Source organism: Schistosoma haematobium, chromosome 4 (genome assembly GCF_000699445.3).
Source record: "Schistosoma haematobium chromosome 4, whole genome shotgun sequence".
Lineage (NCBI taxonomy): Eukaryota > Metazoa > Platyhelminthes > Trematoda > Strigeidida > Schistosomatidae > Schistosoma > Schistosoma haematobium.
Window position 1 is genome coordinate 42,888,112 of NC_067199.1, and position 23,149 is coordinate 42,911,260.

The 23,149-nt window shown below is 37.1% G+C and overlaps 2 protein-coding genes across 2 annotated transcripts; one reads left to right on the plus strand and one right to left on the minus strand.

Annotated features, from left to right (window-relative positions):
• Positions 1–782: 782 nt before the first annotated feature.
• MS3_00000506 (uncharacterized protein) lies at positions 783–5,390 on the minus strand. Its single transcript, XM_051208245.1, has one exon. The coding sequence runs from the start codon at positions 4,888–4,890 to the stop codon at positions 3,979–3,981; it is 912 nt and encodes a 303-aa protein (XP_051067078.1). The 5' UTR covers positions 4,891–5,390; the 3' UTR covers positions 783–3,978.
• A 2,295-nt stretch (positions 5,391–7,685) lies between these two features.
• MRPS16 (37S ribosomal protein S16, mitochondrial) lies at positions 7,686–18,154 on the plus strand. Its single transcript, XM_051216488.1, has 4 exons — positions 7,686–7,789; positions 13,313–13,392; positions 15,432–15,714; positions 17,245–18,154. Exons 2-4 carry the CDS (start codon positions 13,373–13,375, stop codon positions 17,686–17,688), a joined length of 747 nt encoding a protein of 248 aa, XP_051067079.1. The 5' UTR covers positions 7,686–7,789; positions 13,313–13,372; the 3' UTR covers positions 17,689–18,154.
• The last annotated feature ends 4,995 nt before the right edge of the window (positions 18,155–23,149 follow it).

The following is a 23,149-nucleotide window of genomic DNA, read 5'->3' on the forward strand; positions in this document are numbered from 1 at the left end:
TGTCAGTTATTATGGCAAGCCCATATACCTTATTCTAACTTCCAGACATCCTATTTTATTCATTTTACTTGAGCCATATTTTGACCTTGTCAATTATTCGCTTATTAGCCTTGACTATTTTCACATGAGCGTATATGTGTGTACATTTCATATCCCATGATTCATCACATGTCTGTAGTTTATTTTGTCTGCCTATAAATACTGAGTAACGCTTAATTAAAATGGAGTTGGCTTCCCAGCCATCTTCCACACGACCACTAAATTGGTAAGCCCGCTGACGACGAACGCAACGCAGCAAGCTACGTCGATGAGGGCACTTCTGCACTCTATACGTTCGACGAACATATTCAGCGAAGCCAGCGCAATCTCCAATCCGACGCAATCAGCACAGCCTGTGCAGCACGACATGGACATGCACAAATCTTATTATCTTAATGTTACTTTGTCCTCATGTCAATTATCCTCATTGATCCATTCGTCGGTTTGTTCAAATACGATTCAAATTATCATTGTATGCTTATTATTACATTATTATCAATATCATGACAGAATGTGGAATTATTAATCTTGTTCGTGCTGTCACTAAATTGACATTTTCGCAATCATATTACTCACCGAACAAATTATCATTTTATGAAAATTCCACTCCACTTTGTGAGAACTCATTGGAATATTTTTACTATTCAAAAACGTGAGATTTTCCTGCTTTAAGTGAGTTCGTTCCAATTTTTCATGTCATTTTGATCTAATATTGCATTCATTCACTTAGTCGAGGTCCGCAATTTATGTTATCACAACATACATTTTTCATTTCGAAATCGCCTCCTATTATGTCTGTGGATGCTTCTGACTAGCTGATTAGTAACCATTACGCTCATTTTATCTATTCTTCCACGTGCATAACTACATTCTGCATCACTTATCACTCGAAAACGCTATTCGAGTACTGCAACTACTATTCTATACCCATCGCATAGTATATCAGAACGTAGAGTTTAGAGCTACTCTCTCAAAGATACACTCTTGTTCGTTACATCCAAGTCAGTCTCATACGTCACAATCGCTAACCATATGTATTGGTATTTTTGTCATGCCTTGGTACGGTTTTGTAACAAACGAGATCGAGCGCATCTCCCTCAAACCACTCTAGGCTTCATGACCAAAAAGGAATACGACTCTACGTACCTCGCCTACTCAGTCACTATTCTGTTCATCTGGTCATTCTTCTACTAATACATATTTAATGATAACTCAATGCATCTGTCATAACGCAGACGACAACGTCCACTGACTTCAAATTTTATGATTATTATCAATTGCAGTACAGCAACGAATATCACCCGTCGATGCAGTTATTATTTCACGACTTAACTATTATCATCCTACGAACGGGAGTTACGCATTTAAATTCGAATTCACTCATCGCTATTCGATGCTATTTATTCTGCTGCGGCTCAACAGAACATATATTTCGCATATTTCACTATTTTGCCAGCATCACAGACCAATTTCTGTCATATTATACTGTACTCATTTTGACGATTTATTTCGCTGTTATACCTACAAACAATTTATTACTGTTTTCACGATACTTTGAATCACTCATACAAACGTGTTATTTTATCGTTCAGACAGTCATAGTATTAGTACATGTTGAATTTTTGTAAGCTCATTAATTTGCTCATATTCGCATGCTAACGTTTCCATTTTTGTCCGCGTCTTTTCTACATTCATGTATTCTTTTGCATAAGCATGACATTTTCATATAATACACTCACCCCTTATGTGACACTGTACTTTATCGAGTGTTGTACAATTTTTTGGCTACTTAGTGTTAGCATTAACTTCATATCACTTCAGTGTTATTTTCGAAAACAGACATTTTTTAAATGTGCTATTTTCTACAAGGGGGCTATGTAGTGTCAGTTATTATGGCAAGCCCATATACCTTATTCTAACTTCCAGACATCCTATTTTATTCATTTTACTTGAGCCATATTTTGACCTTGTCAATTATTCGCTTATTAGCCTTGACTGTTTTCACATGAGCGTATATGTGTGTACACTTCATATCCCATGATTCATCACATGTCTGTAGTTTATTTTGTCTGCCTATAAATACTGAGTAACACTTAATTAAAATGGAGTTGGCTTCCCAGCCATCTTCCACTTGACCACTAAAAGATTCAAGTTTTACTTTCGTTGGATGCTTGTGCCAGTTTGTCGGTAGTTTGTCTTTCATTTCATTAATGTCTTGAGTTAATTGTCTGATCCAGCTTTTTGTGTGTGCATTACGGTGTTTTGATGGGTTTTCTATGTGTCTTGTGTATGTTTTGGTCATTATGTTATTTGATCTTTTATTTGCCGTATACCATAGGTTAAGTCGATTCTGCATTATTTTCGTCGCAATGTTAGGGAGTTGTATTTTTTTGTGTAGTTGTTCTATGTTAAGTTCCTTTCTGTCTTTGATGTTTAGGATTATACGTCATGTTGTGTTGAGGACGGCTTCTAGTCTAGACCAGTCTTTCTTAGGACTATGGAATCTAGACTGTATGTGAGATGCGGAATTACTAGTGTATTGATTAACTTTGTTTTCGTTGATAAATTGAGTTTTGTTGGTTTTTAAGATAGGTGATGTTTTGATTAGAGCATTCTTTGACTTGGCTATGTTGTGTGTAATTGTAGTCTGCTGATCCTTTGTGGTTTAATATTGAGCCGAGATAGAGGGAATTGGTAACTTCTTCTATTTGTTTGTTTTCAATGGTTATTGAACTTAGGTTATCATGTTTGTTTATTACCATGGATTTTGTTTTGGATGTGGAAATTTCCATGTTTAGCATTCGAAGATATTTTTGTAAGGAGTTTAGTGATTTGGTTGCTTCATCTGTGTTGTTGGCTATTATACATAGATCGTCAGCATATTCTAGATGTTTGATTGTCCAGGGTTCATTGTTCTGATTTTTCAGCTCAATTCCTTTCAAAGTGTGATCAATTGTATGTGCAAGAATTTGTTTGAAAACAAGATTGAATAGGGTAGGGCCTTCTTTGCTTCCTTGTTTTACTCCTCTATGCATAGTGAAATTCAGTTTTGTCTTCGCTAGGAAGCCTTTTGGATTATCTAGTAGTTTGTTTATGCACAAATTTATGTTTCCAGAACGACACGTTCGCTAGTGCATCCTGAATTAGCTGCTTTGGTTAGATATCGAAGGCTTTCGTTCGGTCTACAAAGATGATGATCAGTGTTTTCTTTGAATCAAGAGCACATTGGATTACATGTCTGATTGTAGTAATTGCATGACTGGTAGTTAAATGTTTTCTGAAGCCAAATTGTGTTGGCGGAATTTGATTATCTGTTTGTTGTACTAGTCTGTTGCAGATCATTCCGGAGAATATTTTGCTCAGTGTGTCGAGTAGAAAGATGCTTCTGTAGTTATTTGGATCTGATTTCAAACCTTTGTTTTTGTATATGCTTATTACATTAGCATTTAACCAGTGATTTGGGATTTCGTTTGGATTTGTCCAGAATTTGTTCATGATGTTTAATAGGATGTTTTGTAGTTTCTCCCCACCATGTTTGATCATCTCATTGGTTATGCCATTGTTACCGGGGTTTTTGTTATTTTTTAGGTTCTTGATGACTATTTCAAGTTCAGGTTTTGTTAGAGGAGGTCCATTGAATTGATTCATGTTTGAGGATTCCAGGTTTAGTGTTGTTGTTGATTGAAACAGATTTTGGCAATGTTGTTGAAGTGTTTTGCTTTTTATTTGGTTTCTTCGTTGTTTATATGTTTGATTTCTTATTGTGGCTAATATGTCGTCAAGCATTTTATACGCTGAGTGTAGATCATTTTGTTCGAAGAAGGCATTCATTTCCTTAGTTTCGTTTTGAATGTAGTCTTCTTTGGCTGATTTTATTTTAAGTTTTACTAGTTTGTTTGCTTGATTATATTTGTTTTTGGTTTCTACAGTTGGATTGTCTTAGTTGCTTTCCTTTAGGTCCTCACTGATCTGTGTTTGCCATCTTTTAGTTGCTGATTTTCGGGGGTTTGCAGATATTGGTGCAGCATGCATAATGGCTTTTTCTATTTGTGCCAAATCATTTGCTTCATTTATTAGATTTGTTAATATTGTAGGGTAATCAGAGGACATGGATTGAATAGCATTTCGTGTGTTATTTTGTGTGCGTTTCTTGTGTGTATGCTCGTGTTTGTGTTTCTTGTTTCTCTTTTTGTGTTGGAGTTTAATTATTGTGGTGAGCATGAAGTGATCTGAGTTGGCGTCCATTGATCGGGAGTTATGTATGTCGCATATTGTGATATTTTGATTGGGTTTGTTATCTAGTAGAATTAGATCGATGGTATGAGTATCATTTGTGTTCGGGTGCATCCATGTGATGGATTTGCTTTGCGGTTTTTGTATGAAGGTGTTCATAATTTTTAGTTTCGTTGATTGGCAAAGGTTGATTAATCTGATGCCATTTGGTGAGGTGTCTTCTAGTTTGATTGCTTTGCCAATAATGTGAGGATTCATTGTGTGTAATTCTTGGCTTAATCTGCAGTTGAAGTCACCCATTAGTACTATTGGTAGTCTGTTTTGTTTGATATTCATGATTGTTCGTTTTAGTGAGATGTAGAAATTATCTTTTTGATTGTCATCATCTGAAGTTTCTGTGGGGGAATAGCATCCAATAAAGTTGAAGGATTGATTCATTGATTTGAAGTGGATCATTATTGTTGCGATTCTGCCTTTTATTTCATTGAAGTGAGATGTTGTGATGTTTGTGTGATTATTGATGATGAAGGCGACACCAGTGTTTTTGTGATTGTTTATATCTGGGTTGCAGTTAAACAGAGTTGTGTTTTCGTCCATTTCTAATATTTTGCTTGGCATTCTGGTTTCAGTAATCACTGCTAGGTGGCACTGACGTTCAGTTATTTGACTAGCAATTTGATGTAATTTACTTTCCTGTGAGCAACCACGGACGTTCCATAAGCCAAGTTTTAGTTCTTGGAAGTTTCTGGGATTTTTTTTGTTTTTTTTAACCAAAGGTACAGATACATTGTTTCATTGTAGGATTTTTAATCAGTGGATGGGTATAAGTAGAGTGGGTGATTAGCCCGATCTCCACCACCCGGGTTACCGCTCACGTTAGTTAATGGGAATGAGCCCCGTTATCCAGGAGGCACGGCGCGGACGTGTGAGTCGGATTTTACCTCCCGAAAACAACTATTGAACTCCGGTAGTTTTGTCGGATCCTGTGGTGCCCCTTCCAGCCAAACAAGTTGGTGAAGCCTAGTAGGCCCTTCTGGAGAAGAGGCTACATCGAAGCACGGCACAACTACCGGGGCTTAATAGTTACACTCTAAAGTGTAAAGTAGTCAGTCTGAGACATATTTGTTGGGGGCGCTAGAACCCAAAAACTCATATTTTATAATTTTATCTTTGTGGGGCTTGTATGCAGATGTATGCTTGGGCGTTTCTTACCACCCACGCACATAGTCGATTGACGAACCTATCGATTAAGTGGTTAAAAACTTCCATGGCAATATCGATTATATATATTTTGTATAAATACTCGTGATTTGTGTGCTTGATTGACTTGGTATCTTCTAGTTGCCTGTAGAATACACTTTCTGCATCTTACCAAGACTTCTGGATCGAGTTGGCTGAGTCGTGGACAACAGACCAGTATAGCTTATCGAGTCTCTGGTTGCTTGATTCTTCGTTCTGTCCCGAGTAAGACGAATCAGTAGTAGCATTCAAGTTTAACGAACATAACAATATTGCAAACTACAAATACATCTTCACGAATTAATAATTCCTAACTGACAAGTTTTTAAACCTGTGTTTGTGCTAGAAAGTTATCACGCCTTCACAGGCCCCAGTTTCATCTACAAATCCAGGCTTAAAGTCAACTTTAGCTAGTGCATTGGAATTTCCGACTTGTGCAATTGTCAGCTTCAAAGTATCATTGATAAAAAATATACAGATAAGTCTACCGTGAATATTATGGGGATGTTTACTGTGATTTCCCACTAAATGCAATCTTATGTACTACAAAGGTTTCCATCACATGAATGCTTCCCGAAAGCTACAATCGACCGAAATTCATAAGGACTCACGCATTGCAAATGCTAATGCTGTCAAAATTTCATCTTCTGAACTTTAAGCGTCTTATCCACGAATATCATTGATGCTACCTGACTCTCCATGTGAAGACCCCTCCAGCTCTTTGTGAGATATGCCAACGGTAGGACTGGCTGACATAAAAGGCATACACTTTATCTTCAATAGTTTTATTCGGCCCCACTTGCAGTATCGAAATATAGTGTTTCCTCCCTCCTTTTGAAAAAATAATAGTCCACTGGGATATATCCAGAGACAAGCCGTGGATTCACTCCGGAGACTCGAATCCAGGTCTAATGAAAAGCACATCAAATTACTGAACCTTTACAAATTCGTGTACAGGCGTTTCACAGGTGGCCTTCTGATGATATGGTATCCTAAGCACTCATGTGAAACCCATTAAATATCCACTTGAGCCCAACCCAAACACAAACTTTACGGTTAACACCCAGAAACTGGCAATATTACATAGCGGAAGTTACTGAAGGTCTTTCGTTCACCTGTAGCGTAGCGTCGAGTCAATCGTGGTTGACTATGATCACCACTACAAGAAAGTTGCGTACCAGATATCAGAAGGCGATTGCAGGTTGTAGCGAGGTATATTTGTTGGCGATCTCGTGTTATCGCAAGAATACCGAGATCGTGCCAAAGGAGTACAAGCAGAATCACTGAGCAGACACAAGTGTGTGTAAGGTCCTAAACAACGGAAGAAAGAATGTCTTTTGTACAGTCAAACAAACAAGTACAGTAAAACAATAATTGGTACTATTGGTTATAATAATAATTGTTTCCATTTAGCCAATCGCGTTCTCTTGATAAAACTAGGTAACTTGCAGTGTCGGTTATCATGTTAAGCCCATATACCTTATTCTAGCTTTCGAAAAGCCCATTCTATTCATTCTACTTAAGTCACATGCTGACCTTGTTGATTATTCGCTTATCAAACTTGACTGTTTTTATATGAGCGCGTAGGTGTGTGTACATTTCTTATCCCATTACTCATCACATGTCTGTAACTTACTTTTGTGTAACTACAAATATTGATTAACGCTTGGTTAAACGCGAGTTGGCTTACCCGCTATCTCCACTCCACGCCGTTTCTCTTCTCTCTATTCCATTCGCTTCATATACAAAATATATGTATTCAAAAGTCCATTCTCGTTATTTGACTTATCTAAATCCGTCATTGACTAACACGATTAAAGTCAACGATTATTTATGAGGATAGGCGACATATATATTTCAACAACAATCATCACTACGATCTCCATGAAGTCAGATCTCGGGCTACTCAAGTGGAGAGCCCTTTCGACATCGTTCGATCCAAATGACGTTTAAATAACGGGCCGCCACAAAAAACTACACACCCTTTACGCGTGGTCAAATTCCCGAATTCGCTGTCGGATGAATTAGTCTAAGCGAATTCTAAGGAGTCCTTTAGGAGAAAACTTGACATATTTTTAAGGATTAAAGACAGTACATACTGTGAGATATCTCACTATAATTTCCTAATACTTTTTCTCGTTTATCGTTAAACATACTTAGGAACCATTTGAGCTTTTACAACGTCGCTAGCTGGTGACCTGTTTAACATTTAACGCTACTCTCTAGGTCATTTGTCCCACACAAACTCTGGCTATCTGTATACTAGACTCAATCCCAGGTAACAAAATGTAATTTTATGGATGTTTCATGAATAATTGTGTGCCCGTAATGTATGTCAATCAGTTAAATGCTCTTTCAGAGGACCTCGTGATAATTAATCATGTCGATATGATTGATAATAAACAAAAGACCAAGTGAAACAAAACTTCCTATCAGCCTTTATCATTTCAAACATTAGAAGTATGTACTGTATGGCTAGTAACGTGATGTTTGTCATCGTTGGGATGAAAGGTGTTTGAACGCCCAATCTCCCTGAATTCAGAGAAATGCTGGAGAATTTCGGGTAAACAAATGAAGAAACCCAAAATTTTTGGGTATTTCCCCTAGGGTAAATCTCATACCAGGGGAGGTTTTGGGTTATGCTGTAGCTTTTCCCAAAAATTTTCCTTTGCAGCTTTCCCAAAATTTCCCCAAAATCGGGAGATTGGATGACACTAACATTAATCTATATATCTCTTTCAGACACTGTCTAACCGATATTCCTGAGTCTAACGTTCAGCTTGCGGTGCAGTTTAGCTTTCGAAATTTGAATTTCATATATATTGGCCACTTGGCCCAAATGTTGACAATACTTTATTAACAACCTTGAGCGATCCTAGTTGTAATTTTGTGAGATTTCAATCAATCGCCAGCCAACCAAAACTTAGTTAATACGAATTTATAATTGATTGGAGAAATTTAAGAAAGTGAATTTTTCGTAAACTGTTTCCATGATTCATGAACCTATAAAAGGTCAAAATAGGGTTGTTTTTTTCAACGAGGGAACGCTTGTATCCGTACAGATTGGTGCTAGTGTAGATAATCCCTTCGATTCACATATCAAGAACCAAGTCAGCTGAAGAAGTCCATAGGTTTTCTTTGGAAAAGCCAATTACTTCCTCATTGTCATCTTTAGAACCCCTCAAGTTTGGATAAAAGTGTATTATGCTGATGACCTTAAACGACTTTATTAGCCAGTTGCTGTTCTTGCCTTAGTAACGTTTATTTCAGAAATATTTGACTCAGTATTTATAAAATAGAGTATTGTATACAGCCTTATATCAGCTGTTTGTCATAATAAGTAAACCTCAAACATGTACAACATTTTACAGTGAGCTACAAGTCATGTATAGGCTAATAATGCTACACAACCTCTCATGTCAGTAAACAAGATAGTCTTATGGTCTCTGACAATGTTTTGTGAACGAAATACTTGTTACTAAACTCTACACCATATAAGAAACTGTCTACCAACAACGTCTAGCGGGAAGTCAATCGATAAGTATTTAGCTACTATGCAACCTGACTACAGATGTTTACTTTGTATATAAATGATTTTCTCCACAAATTTTTTATTAAAACCCATACATATTCAATAGGTAAAATATTCCCTTCATTACTCCATACACAGTTTATTGTAATTTCATCTGACTGATATAAAACTAAATAATTACACAACAGAGACATGAAAAAGAATGTCACGATAAATTAAATGATAACAATGAGTGGCCAATGTTCGAATCAATCAGGAAGATTTAGTTCTCTCAAGACCAAAGGTACTCATTGCTGATGAGCTCCGACTAGCACGAAACTTATGTCCAGGACTTTTTAACAATTACTTTCAACTACCTAACACCTAGTGGTTTATGACACCATCGAATTAAGGATAGTTATACTGTGTTAGTGTTCATTGTTTTTCTATTATTCCATAAGTGAAGTTGTAGCAATCTAGTTGTTTGAAACATTATTAGACATTGTTGGGACTAGAAGCCACTGCCAATATTCATAAATAGTTAGATATAGTTCTTAACGTAACAAGATGTCCTCGCAATGTTACGTAGGTAGTGTTCTTAATATTTCAATTATTAGTAAGTAGTTTCCATTGTAGAAATCTTTGACAAACTATTCATAAAATTTATGAGCCACTAATAGTCAAGGTATATATACATTAGTCGGAGGATCCACCTAGGAGATTTGAAAAACTCTTGTTCAAAACCAATGGAGCACGTGACCTCCAGCGTCCTGGGAGGACAAATGGCGTACGAACCTATTGTTGGTCACCGGCTACCATGGTGCCGCATTTCCCAACGTTGCGCCACTACCTTGTGGATTAAACCTCTAGGTCAAAGATTCGGTGAGTGGCCTCTTTTCAGTTTGGGCTCGCGGGCAGTATCCCAGCTTAAACACAAATCAAATGATGATTACAACTGGAAAAATTATTCTCGCTTCGGTTTGCATTCTGACAAATCATATTCGAAATCATATGATAACATTCGTTTTTGTTTCTTTTATACTGCGTCACTTGTGTACTCCCTTTTATTCTCATTTTGCGTATTTTATTTTTCAACTTATACAGCAGCTTGTCTATGGCGGAAACCCTTTCCTATCTAAACGATCTCAAGTCACTGACTGGTCGAAAGTTGGATGCTACCACCGATTATGAAAACTGAACTAGCCTTTCCAAAACCACATATACCATTCAAACTGACCGGCTTCAACGTTCGCTCACTAATGTAGATCGGCCAACCGGTAGGGTTCGCTATCTTTAGAAAGTCTCAACATCGATGTCCTTTGCCTATCCGAGACTAGTATTCAAGACTCAAGTAAAGCAATACAAATTCGCTTCCCATATGGCACTTCAAAAAGCTTGTTTCGCGTGCGTGTGGCATCGTATGGTTTAGCTGGCTATATTGTTGCAGTAAACGTTAGAGTTGAGACAACTAGTCGATTGGATCCCCATTAACAGTCGGTTATGTGTTGTTAGACTAGAAAACTGAATCACTGAGAAATCGGTATGAGAGACGATCTCCATTCGTCATCGCTTACGCTGCGACAGATTTTAGCCCGCGTGCGATCGCGGGTGATTCTTGTCACCAGTTAAGTTCCCTTTTACGTGCAGTCCGTTTGACAGGTGTCTGGGGAAAAAGTCTTTTGGGTGACCGATGAGGACCTGTTGGTTGTAGACCAGATAACGGTAACTGTCTACTGCAAATTGCTCAGGTTAAAACCTGTTTCTGGCTAGTGCTAACTTTTGGCGCAGTCATCGCCGACGTGCTACCTAGCGTCCTCTTTCCGCATATAAAACCTGGACTTAAATTGATCATATCGCGACCAACTACTGCTGGCGTGGCTATGTACAAGATTGCTGCTCCTTTTGGAGTACTTATCTGGACTCTAATCATACCCTTGATTGCGTTGACCCAGTAGCCAACAAATTCTTCAGTCAGTCACTCTGTCTGACAAATTCTCTGCTCTAAATGGGTCAATGTCAGCAAATTGGTTGCAGCTTCTGCTGCAATGAAATATAAAGCCTAGCTAGGTTCAAGGCTAGCTATCAATCCACCGAAAAGTATATGTGCATTGGCTGAAATTTTATGGCGTCATGAAAATGGCGAGTAAAGTCGCTTGTGACTTTACAGAGTCCCGTTAACAGGCACTAGGTTTCTACAGGCTTCTTACAACTCACTAAAGCACGCCGGTCTTCTCCAGATGACCACAATTTTGACCATGAACGAAGGTTTTGGCTTAGCGAAATTGTGCGAAGCTTGCGTAAGGACCGAAAAGCCTGGTGGTCGGAGCGTGCTAACAAGTTTGAAGCAGCTGCTACTTCTGGTAACTGCCGGAAGCCATTTAAACTCATCCGCGTCACTGTCAGGAACAATTCTGGTGTGACTCAAATAATTTGCGAAGCTGACAGGATATCAGTCAATAACATCCACCGACGATGTGGACGAAGGGAAGAGTTTTTCAAGGGGCAGTTCAACTGGTATGCTACCCCGGCGACATCGATCATATTATCCTGCCCTCCATGGCTCGTGACACAAGGAACTCTAACTCTTGAAACGCCACAAATCACCAGGTCTTATATACAAACATCTCAGACAGAGTGAGGTCATATAACCATCTCTCTTCTTTGTTTCATGCCTGCAGTGAGGTTAGACAAAGTTCCCCGATTTCACCATTCCTATCTTAACCATGCCATTGATAACGTTCCGAAAGCAGCTCTGATGGATATAATTAATTGTGGTGTGAATATTTTGCTTGTAGAAAGACTTTTCGACATTGAGTATTCAGATGATATTGTCGTACTGTGCGGCAATACCAAAACCATGCAATATGCACTTAATCAATTGACAATCAGTTTCCGTAGATATGACATGTGCTTTGCACCTTCCAAGTACAAATTACTCTTATAAAACTGGCAGGACCCTGGACCTATACTCACTCTGGGTAGTGAGCAGATATAGTCAAAACCTTCTGGGTAGCTGTGTATAATGGTGGTGGCGTGAGTGATGAGATCATTTCACATATAGTGAAAACCATAGCGGTTTACACCAATGAGGCCATCTTTGGCACCTTTATGATGTTAGTCTGGTTGTAAAAGGTCAGATCTACAACGCATCTGTGAGTGCAGTTTTACTCTATGCCCGTAAAACCTGGCCTCTCCGAGTCGAGGATATTAAACGACTCTGTGTCTCCGAATGATTGCTGACACCCAGTGGGAACCCCACATTAGTAATTCATAGGTTCGGCACCGTGTGTTTCTACACAGCGACGATATTTCGGCTGGTGTCACCACCTTTAAATACCGACTTCGGTGGCTTGGACATATCCTGCGAATGCCATCTCAGCGAATCCCACGTCATGCATTATTTGCCGAATCTGGGACTGATTGAAAAAATGTGGAGAGTTGGTCAGTTCACGACATGATGTGCTATGAAAGAAAGATGTACAGAGCTGGCTTCTGTTGGTCATTCACGACTCCCTGGTTAGGGTCCTGGAGATGGTGCAACACATTGGCTTAAGACTATCAGAAATAGTTCGATATAGAAGCCAGTGACGATCCTGCTGTAACTTTCTTTTACTTCATAAGAGTGAGTGTCTGGTGCTTTAACCGGGTTGATGGACAAGGAGAGTTCACCTAGGGGAGTTGAAAAACCCTGATTCCAAACCAATGGTGCACATGGACTCCAGTATCCCGAGAGAACAGTTGGCGTATGAACCAATTATTGGTCACCGGCTACTATGGGACTGCATCTCCCAAAACTACTCCACTGCCTTGTGGATCAGACCTTTAGGTCGAAGGCTTCGGATGTGGCAGCCTAAGAAAACCAACTGCTTCGGTTTGGGCACCCGGGCAGTATTTTAGCCCTCAAACAAACCCCGTATGATTTGTGTGGTGCATATGTATCTGGTGCCCCCTTGTACCAATATCTGTGTTCAAATAAATAATAATAACTAACTTTTTTAACTGAAAAAATTCTTCCTGGTTGTATTTTCCCCAAATGAATTGCTTTTGCCATTAATGTTATTATTATTTCACTCTAGTACACTAATTTCTATTCATTTTTGTCCTTTTTTCTGTTATACTCATCTTCTATTCTCACCTCACAAACTCATTTTTAGTGTGGAGTGCATATATACTCTTGGCAAGCAAGAATTAGATTAACAAGTTATCAACAGTCTTTTAAAAACCGTAATAGTAATAAGATTATAATAATAATTACTTCATCGATTCCCTATTCATTATTATTCCTTTCAGGATATTTTTCCATTGGATCGCTTTTTAAAGTTCAATCAGATTTGACCAATTCACAATATAATGCATTATGCATTATACAAGTATGTCTCCACAATAATTTACTGTTAGATTGATACTATAAAACGTAAATAATAGAAGAGGAATTCACACCATTTCAACTATGGGGAATTTACTATAAACATTCTTATTTTTAAAAAAAGGCTTCTATAATAATTATTATTATTCAAACATTATACAATTACACTATGTATAGCAAGTCAATTCGTCCAACTTAAATTATTGTGGTCAAGTAATAACAACTCTCGAACTCAGGTTTTAAATCATTTTTACAACTCAACAGAATGTTATTTCTATAATTTTGTAGAAACTCATACTGCTTTTTATACATCAATGTATATTGTCTCATCGCTTTAATTATATACATAATGACTAAATCTTATTATAGTTGTCTTTTTAAAAACTTTGAGTGATTATAAAACTAACCATAATAAGTTGTCTGATAAATTAAAACTGTTCACTTGTTTTGGAACTCATAAAAACAAATGATGGTAAGTCACTTGATGGGGTTATGAATCTTTATCGACTGGGATGGTTGGGTCACGTGTTACGCATGCCTGAACACCGATTATCAGGACGCGCAATGCTGACTAGTGTTGAGGATGGTTGGAAGAAAATTGTGGGTGGCCACACCAAAACGTGGCATCAGTGCTTAAAGTCACGAACTTCTAGTCTTAGCCATGTTGGTAGATGCAGACTACTTGGTTGGGGTCCGCGTTACTTTCGTAACCAATGGTTGGAGACTCTTGGTGACATGGCTCAGAATTGACCACAATGGCGTCGGTGTATACACTCCCTGTCTTCCCTTAAACTAAGAGATTAAAATCGCTTCATATCTTACTTTCTATAAACTAATTCTTTCTTGCTATACTATATCCTTATATGCAATCTTTCTTTTATATATTACCACCATTGAATTAACTACTTCTATGGATTCGGTGTTCATGTTGTTGTGCTAATGAGGTATGGTAACTTGGACCGATGTATATGTGTGCCTGGTCCTACGTTGTAGCTGACTAACTGACATAAAAGTAATGTTTCAAGCTTTTCTATTCCTATACAAATTTTAAACTATTCCTCTATCAATATATTGTCTAAATAAATTATACACATTATCGGTTAACACGGCTAGACAATCATAGATTTCTTTATAGAGAAAGAAATAATCACGTCCAAACGGTTCCTACTGATTGATTTAAACTTTTAATGTGATGACATTTGGTAAGTTAGTTCGAATTAATGTACACATCATTGAACTGAAGGTTTTGTGTGACTCTTAATTACGCTACCTGATTGTCTAGACGGAACTAGATGAATCGGAACTCGAGCCAGACATAGTAGTTGGGAGTTGTGTTTTATTCCCTAGACCAGTGCTTGATAGTTCATTTGACTAAAACAAAGAGGGGTCCTAGCTAATAAAATCAACCAGATAATATTACTAGGTCTCATAAAAACGTGTGACCAAAACTCAAATTACGTACAATTGTACTTGAGAAATTTATTTATTTAATCATTCCTATTGTTATGCAAGTAAATTTGCTTAATCTCTTTAACTATTGTCCATATCTAAATGTAAGCTGCTGATGACCAAATGTTTGTATTGAATTTATAACAAACCTGAAGTTTGTGCTAATGATGTCCTTCAGAAGAATGATAAAAGCTCCACAACCAAACCATCCAGCTCAGAGAACAAAAATCCACCAAAATCATTCACCTAAGCTACAGATCTTTTCTACCATCTCAGGATTGTAATATATCAGATGTTCTTTTGTTATCATTACGTCTATGGATTGTTTAAACCTTTACAAGTTTTAGAAGTATTTTCTTAGCCTGTATTCGTCATAAAATAGTTTGACCATCATGAGATCCAAGCAAATTAGTTTCTTTGTCTTAAAATGTCACTAATATACTATGTTGGTGGTATTGGGTCTTAGTTAAGGTTTTTGTAATATTGTCTCTTTGAAAAACGCATAAACTTATTTTCATTTAATTTGACTATGACTGTACCATTATGTTGGTTTACTTTTAAATGTGACATTTTTTTAAAAAAATACATCCTTAGATTTCCTTTACTTCGTAACTTGAACTTGGGTCGCGTAAAATACCAAAATTCCTATTCACCTTTTGGTAATATACAACCTTTTGTTTGTGAATCAACTCAGCCTACATCTTTAAATGATATGACATTTGTACCTGGACCAGAAAAGCCTAGTACATGGTGGCCTCATCAACCGTTAATTCCTGGACGTCGTGTAGTAAAATTATATCCTGTTCGTTTTCGAAATAAACTTCGTATTGCACTAGTCAGAGAAGGATGTTCTAATAGACCTTTCTTTACCATACAGGTAAGTTCATAAACGTTATTTTGTTATGTATGGATTCATTTAGTCGAGTTTCTAGACTCATAAATCATTTGACAACATTCATTAAAGGAAAGACTAAATGAACACATCTCTGATTTGTATCCTTTTTCATAAAAAAATATTCTTAACAATCATGTGAATTGCTACTCAGATTAGTGTTATCTTAGTCTAATCAGCCTACATCTACCATGTTTTGAACTATCTGGCGTACTGATATATGTCAATCAGTCAGTAGCAACGTAGAACTTCGTACGTAGGTAGATCGTTTCGTGTTGCCATACTACATTAGCACAGAGATGCAGTTGTCGAGAGTATAAGCAGTAATCAAAAACATTAGGGTTTGAAGACATATGTAACCTATTTTAACTATTTAACCCAATGAAACATCATTATCATATCAACAGATATATCTCTGCCATAGCAATTTAGAATTTATTAGTTCCGCTAAGAATTACCGAGTAGTTTCCTTTAAACAATTGCTTAGAACTATATACCTATCAATATTCACGTCGAAAATCAATTGCCTAGTTTAAAAGTTCACTATTCAGTCAGTCACTCAGCTACAACGTAGGACCAGGCACATATATGAATCGGTCCAAGTTGCCATACCTCATTAACACAACAGGATGAACACTATTTGTATATACGATTGTGCATTTTATTTGGTCAAAATGTCTTCATCATAATTTTTGTCGATTAAAACATATGAATGTCAGTAAATAGTTTTGTTTGTCTAAATCAGATCATAATACTAATCCACAATGTCATCAGTGTAAAATGAACGCATAGGAGTAGTATTGAAAATTCCAAATCCTCAAATATAATCAGTCTAGGTATGAAAGAACATTCTTCTAATGTGGTGATTAAGATGTGTGTTACGCATACCTAACTACCACCTATCTTGACGCGCAATGCTAGCCTGTGGTAGGAGTAGGTTTGAGAAATTGAGGGAATAAAACTTAAAAAATAGCATCAGTTCATAAAGATATTGACTATTAGTTTGTTAATGGACGCAAACTACTTGATTAGACTCCTCACATTCACATGTAGTCAGTGGTTAGAGACATTGTTTAATATTGCAATGTAACAACTTACCTGTTTATTTTGCTGTGTTTAAAGAAACTAAGTATTCACCTAGTCTGCGAACGGAACAAAGACTCTGTGACCAAAGACCAATAAGCTAGCTATTTTGATGCGCCCCAGCCCCGCTAACTAGAGAGAGAAGTCGTTTGAATTTTGCTCCTCAATATTCACATCTTTTGTTCTACGAACTATTCCCTTCTTTCTAAGCAATAATCTTCACATCGAGTTTTTCTTTAAACCAAGGCGAACGATACTACGATTTTGATTGTATTAACATGTGCCTTGTTAATAATTTTCTTACACTGCTTTGAAACGATATAAAAATCTAGACCAGTGTATATTTAAACCAGGAATTATGTTTATTTTACGACTGACACTAATTTCCTTTACTATTTCTTCATTTTATTATTCATTTTGTCCATATTACAGATTAAATCTAACTTAGCTGAATCGAAAAAGAATGGTATTGAACAAGTCGGTTCATGGGATCCATTGCCTAATATTCATGGAGAACAGTTGATTGCATTAAATTTTGAACGTATCTCCTACTGGATTGGTATGGGAGCTGAACCAACTGTTCGTGTAGCTGAATTATTAGGATTATGTGGATTTTTACCAATACATCCAAGATCTTATTTAATGGCACATAGAGCTCGTATTGCAATGATGAAATATTTAGAGAGACAAAAACAAAAACAGAATGAACAGGTTACTGATGAAATCACATTGAAAAGTGCCGAAACAGACGGAGGTGAAAACACAGTGGATAATCAAAAAGATGACACTAAAGAAGTGGATGTCGATTTACGTGTTGATTGCATATGGCGTAGAGGAAATGAACCACCACACTGGTGGTATTATGGTTTACGCTAAAAAACGGTTGGTACCGATAAATTCTGAACCTGTGAATTAGATGTTCTCTTTTGAGAGCAGTAATTTCCTGGAAATGTAAATAAATATCTTCTTCTCCTTCAAATCAATTTGTTTGTGTTTTCTCTATGTTGTTCTGTTACAATGTCACCATCAACTTACAATTATAAAATATGATTGTGTTTAATTGTATCAGTAATGAAGTGAACGCTGGCATGCATTTGTTGATTATATCACAAACAGTTTTGCTAGACAACCTTCGAAAATCCAATAACATTGAATAGCCATTTCATTCTGTAGTGGAAATCTTCAGCCATGAGTATCCATCCATAGACCTCCCCCCTATCCAGCGATTCAACTAGGGATTATCAGTCTATTCCATGGGTTTTAAAATCAGTCCACAAGGTAAAACACAAATTGGATACTGTCTTGTATCATGGTATTGTTTTATACATTCCTGTTATAAAAATTTACTTGATTTCAGTTATGACTACTTTAACGGTATTGTGACTATAAAGTGATGATTTCTCCATAAAATCGATCATTTAATTCTCTAATGAAAAAAAACACTAACTAACTATGTATTGTATTAGGGAATTAAAACTCATTTATGTATAAAAGGTCATTGATTGTTGATCACAGGCTTTCCAAGAGCCTTTTTTACGATGATCTTACAAGTCAGAGAGTAAAAATAGCCCAGGTTATATATGGGGTATTAATCCTCTATCTCATAGGGGATTCTTCCCAAGCAATTTGGTTTTATTTATTTAGGCTCATAAATATTGGTACAACGGTACATCTAATACAGATGCGCCACACAAGTCACATGATTTGTGTGTAGGCTGTGATACTGCCCGGGTGCCCAAACCGAAGCAGGTGGTTTTCTTAGGAGCCTTCAACATAAATATCTAATTCAAAAAGCAGTGGAGCAGTTTCGGGGGATGCAGTCCCATGGTAGTCTGTGACAAACAATTAGTTCATACGTCACTTGTTACTTCAAGATCCTGGAGCCCACTTTCACCATTGTTTTGGAGTCAGGGTTCTTCAACTCCCCTACGTTAACCCTCTGTGTCCAACAACCCGGTTTAAGCTCCGGTTATTCCCCACGGTTTTATGAAAACACCTCTTCGCCAGAAGGCAGTGAGTAGAACTTCCTTTGCAGTGGCTGTATACTTGTGGCCACGTGAGAGCGTTTCGAGAAGGAGAGTGGACTCTCCCGATCCTTGATTGTACCAGGGCATTAGGGGGGCTAAACAACTTGGTTATTTTAAAATGATACATTCAGATGAAAAAAACAATTAAATAAATCAAATCCATATCATTACTAAAATCCCTTTTCTAGTTTAGTGATATTTAAAAATGTGCAAAGTATTGAAATAATAACTGCCGAGAGTACTTACTGTTTTTAGAAATATGTTTAATAAATTGGTTGAATTTTAAGGAGAGCTTTTCTTAAGCAGTCACTTATTAGAAAGAATTGTCAGTGTATTATGAAAAAAGTTGAAATCATAAATCGATTGAAGCTAGACCACCATGGAAAACCTGGAAGCACTGGATGGCCATTTCGTCCTAGTATGAGACACCTCAGCAGTGCACATCCACGATCCTCCACCTCGCGAGAAACACAACTCCTCAATATTCAAATAAGATAACTGTGATAATCAGAAGTGATCAACTTATTCATACTTACTTGTATTACACAGAATTGTTCAATTCATACTCTAGTGGCCACGTAAGGATCAGTACTGAAATCAGAGAGAACTCTGTGAGCAAAGTCGAAGGTAATGCATTGGAAATTCATATCAGCCGCTAGATCATGTACAAAAGAATTTATCAATTAGTAAAAATACGACAGTGACACAAACTTTACAAGATCCTATCTAAAGATATGGATTATTACGAGGATAGTCCAGTAGATATGTGCAGGATCTTTTATGAGTAGTAATATTATCAAATATAGTCTGCGAAATAGTAAATTTCCAAACCTAAATAGTATGTACTTTAGTAGTGACAACTAAAGACAGAGAACGGTGCACAAAATTGGATGTATTGTACTGAATGTAGAATTCCCCAGTCAGGTATATTGTTGTATCCGATAGGCATAATGAATGGTAACTTTGGGATCCATTTATGGACCGATACTATGCGCATATTCTTATCGCATAATTGTTAAATAACTAAACTATGCATGTTCATGTGCCTCGTATTATGGGCCTTATTTTGACCTATGAACTATTATTATGCGATTTACCATTCTTGAATTATGCCCTGTCTATTAATTACTATCTCCCTTATTCACAGCCACATTTGGCTAAACCTTGTTGTTTTCTATTTTATGGTACGATGTGGTCTGTTTGATTTGTATATAGACCCCGTTTGTTTGAAATACATGATTCATATCGTAGAGGTTGAGATTTGAGTTCTGGACTTAACTGGCTGGGCTAGACAGGAAGTAGGACCGATAGGTAATCTAGACAGCTCGTGCGGGGTTTACGCGTCATTAGTCCGATCGATAATTCACTGCTCTCTACTTGGCGGTATCATTAAGTTATACATTAACAAGACATAGGCCATAAGTTATAAAATATGCAAAACAATATTTCATACAAATACTACCATGTGTTTATGTGAGATATTCTGGATGAGTTTACTTATTTTTTATATTCGGTTATTTTCGAAGTAAAGATTGATTTCATTGATAAGTCTTCTAATTGAACGTTAGATTCTATTCCAAAGTTCTTCTAGTAGCCTCTAGGCTAAATCTACACAGCGAATTGAACTCGAAAGAAAAGACGTGAAATATGGAAGAAACGCTTTTCCCCAAGGTTCGTTTATATACAGCAAGTCTAGGATATTTGTAGTATTTTAGATGGTTTTGGGATTCCAGAAATTTCTGGGAAGCCACTAAACATAGTAGCAGTATAGGTAATCATTCGGTCATAAATGCGACATGTGACTTCACCTCCTGAATAATTCTGTCAATACTTCTATTGAATGCTGATTAGATAAGATGTTTCTTAGCGTTCTCAAAGCTTTTTTCTGGGTTTTTTTTCGAGGAATTTTCTAGATCTCTCCAACATTCGTAACAACTGAAATTCCACTGCCCAGCTGAAAACTTCGATTTTATCTATGTATTTTATCAAAATTTTAACTTACTTATTTATTTACGCCTGTTACCCCTAATGGAGCACAGGCCGCCGACCGGCATTCTCCAACACACTCTGTCCTGGGCCTTTTTTTCTAGTTTCATCCAATTCTTATTCATTTTTCTCATGTCGATCTCCATTTCCCGGCGTAATGTGTTCTTTGGTCTCCCTCCTCCCCTTTGGCCTTGAGGATTCCATGTGAGGGCTTGTCTTGTGACACAGTTGGGTGCTTTCCTCAATGTGTGTCCTATCCACTTCCAGCGCTTCTTCGTGATTTCTTCCTCCATTGGGATCTGGTTTGTTCGTTCCCACAGTAGGTTGTTGCTGATAGTGTCCGGCCAACGGATCTGAAGTATTTTGCGTAGACAATTATTAATAAAAACTTGTATCTTCTAGATGATAGCTTTCGTAGTTCTCCAGGTTTCTGCCCCATACAGTAGAACTGTCTTGACATTTGTGTCGAAAATCCTGACCTTGATGTTGGTTGACAATTGTTTTGGGTTCCAGATGTTCTTCAGTTGTAAATATGCTGCTCTTGCTTTGCCGATCCACGCTTTCACATCTGCATCAGATCCTCCGTGTTCATCAATGATGCTGCCCAGATATTCAAAGGATTTTACATCTTCCAAATCTACTTCGTCAATTGTGATTGGATTGGTGCATGCTGTGTTGCATCGGAGAATCTTGCTTTTCCATTTGTGTATATTGAGACATACTGCTGCTGAGGCTGCTGCTATACTGGTTGTTTTCTCCTGCATTTGTTGTTGTGTTTGTGATAGGAGGGCTAGATCATCTGCTAAGTCTAGATCGTCCAACTGCATCCTAGATGTCCACTGTATCCCATGCTTCTCCTTAGATGTTGACGTCTTCATGATCCAGTCGATCACCAAGAGAAAGAGAAAGGGTGGGAGTAAGCAACCTCGCGTGGAGTCCTTCCTGGGGTTACTGCCAGTCCCAAGCCCGAATAAAAGAGGAGGTTTGGGCATGGGGTTAGCGTCCCCATCCCGTAGAAAATTAACTCGCTAAAAAACGCTAACCAGAAAAAATTATTCAAAATTTTAACTTGGCTCTAATTAATTAGTGACTGGATGAATTTTATTGCCAATTGTTTGATATGATTAGTGTTTTGCACATCACTCTGATGATGCTCTACACTTATTTAAATAAACTATCTACTGACAATTCATATTTTATCACTTTACCTTATTTTCCACTAGGTTGTTTTAAACTACTCATATTCATCATTAAATTAAAAGTAAACTTTTGTCAAAATAAACATTTGAAACAGATTCGTATGGGTTTTCATTTGATCATAAAAAATAGAAAGCTAAGCTGTTTTGTATAAAAACATTCCGTATCTAGGAGAAAATATAAGAAAACACGTGATGCAAATACCTTAAGCTAGAAAATTTTGAAATTACCTGGGTAAAGCATTTATAGATTTGTATACGATATATTGACTAGTAATTCCCAGGATTGTCCGATAAGTATTCTGGCAGTCACGTATGGGCCAGCAAGCTGATCAAAAAGAATACAATCAACACAGTTCAGGGTACATTGGGGGTGTAATAACATACAAATTAATTGTCAGTTTATGCGAGCACTATATTAATATACTTAGTCAAAAATTTACTTTAAAACCTACGATTCACTTTCCTGTCGGTAATTAATCCGAATCAATTAATAGATGTTTGAATATTTGATAGGCTTGTCATCGAAGAGTATAAAAGTGTTCCTAGAACGATCTCTACAAATTAACTGGAACAATAGACAGAAGACGCTAATTGGGGATAGGAGCTTTACCCGAAAGATAGTTTGTGTACAGTAAAACAAGGGTATTTATTCTGTTATTCATCACCTTGTTTTTTTGGAAATTTCCGTAACCATGCCAAATATTACAGTACCCAAGCAAATCGTAACTCGCGGCTCTTCGTTTTCTAGGTGCTTCTGAGAAGATTCTATTCAACGCTGATTGGGTAAAACAATCCCTAGAGTCTATGAGAGTCTAGAGACTTTGACGAGGAATATTTTGGGACTTCTGTGATAATTAGAAAATTTTAAATTATTGTATTAACTAGGAATTCCAGAAACAGTACAATTTAAGCCAGATAGAACTAGGTGAGCACAAACGAAAGTAATGTATTTGAAATTCCAAATCCACCAGAGATCAAGTACAAAACAATCATTAGTTCATACAAACACTACGACTGCTACAGCCTTAATTGGAGTCTAAATTTCTTTAGTGAATTGTACGTATTCTTCTTAGGTCCATTGTGTCTGCCAGACTGTGTGTTGGATACTGACTCTGTATGATCCAA

Excerpts from the sequence above, each read along its gene's own strand:
- MRPS16 (XM_051216488.1), top strand. The coding sequence starts at position 13,373 with ATGCATTATGCATTATACAA. Across the intron at positions 13,393-15,431 it reads ATGCATTATGCATTATACAA|ATTTCCTTTACTTCGTAACT; the intron begins GTATGTCTCCAC and ends ATACATCCTTAG. Across the intron at positions 15,715-17,244 it reads GACCTTTCTTTACCATACAG|ATTAAATCTAACTTAGCTGA; the intron begins GTAAGTTCATAA and ends TCCATATTACAG.
- MS3_00000506 (XM_051208245.1), bottom strand. The coding sequence starts at position 4,890 with ATGCCAAGCAAAATATTAGAAATGGACGAAAACACAACTCTGTTTAAC.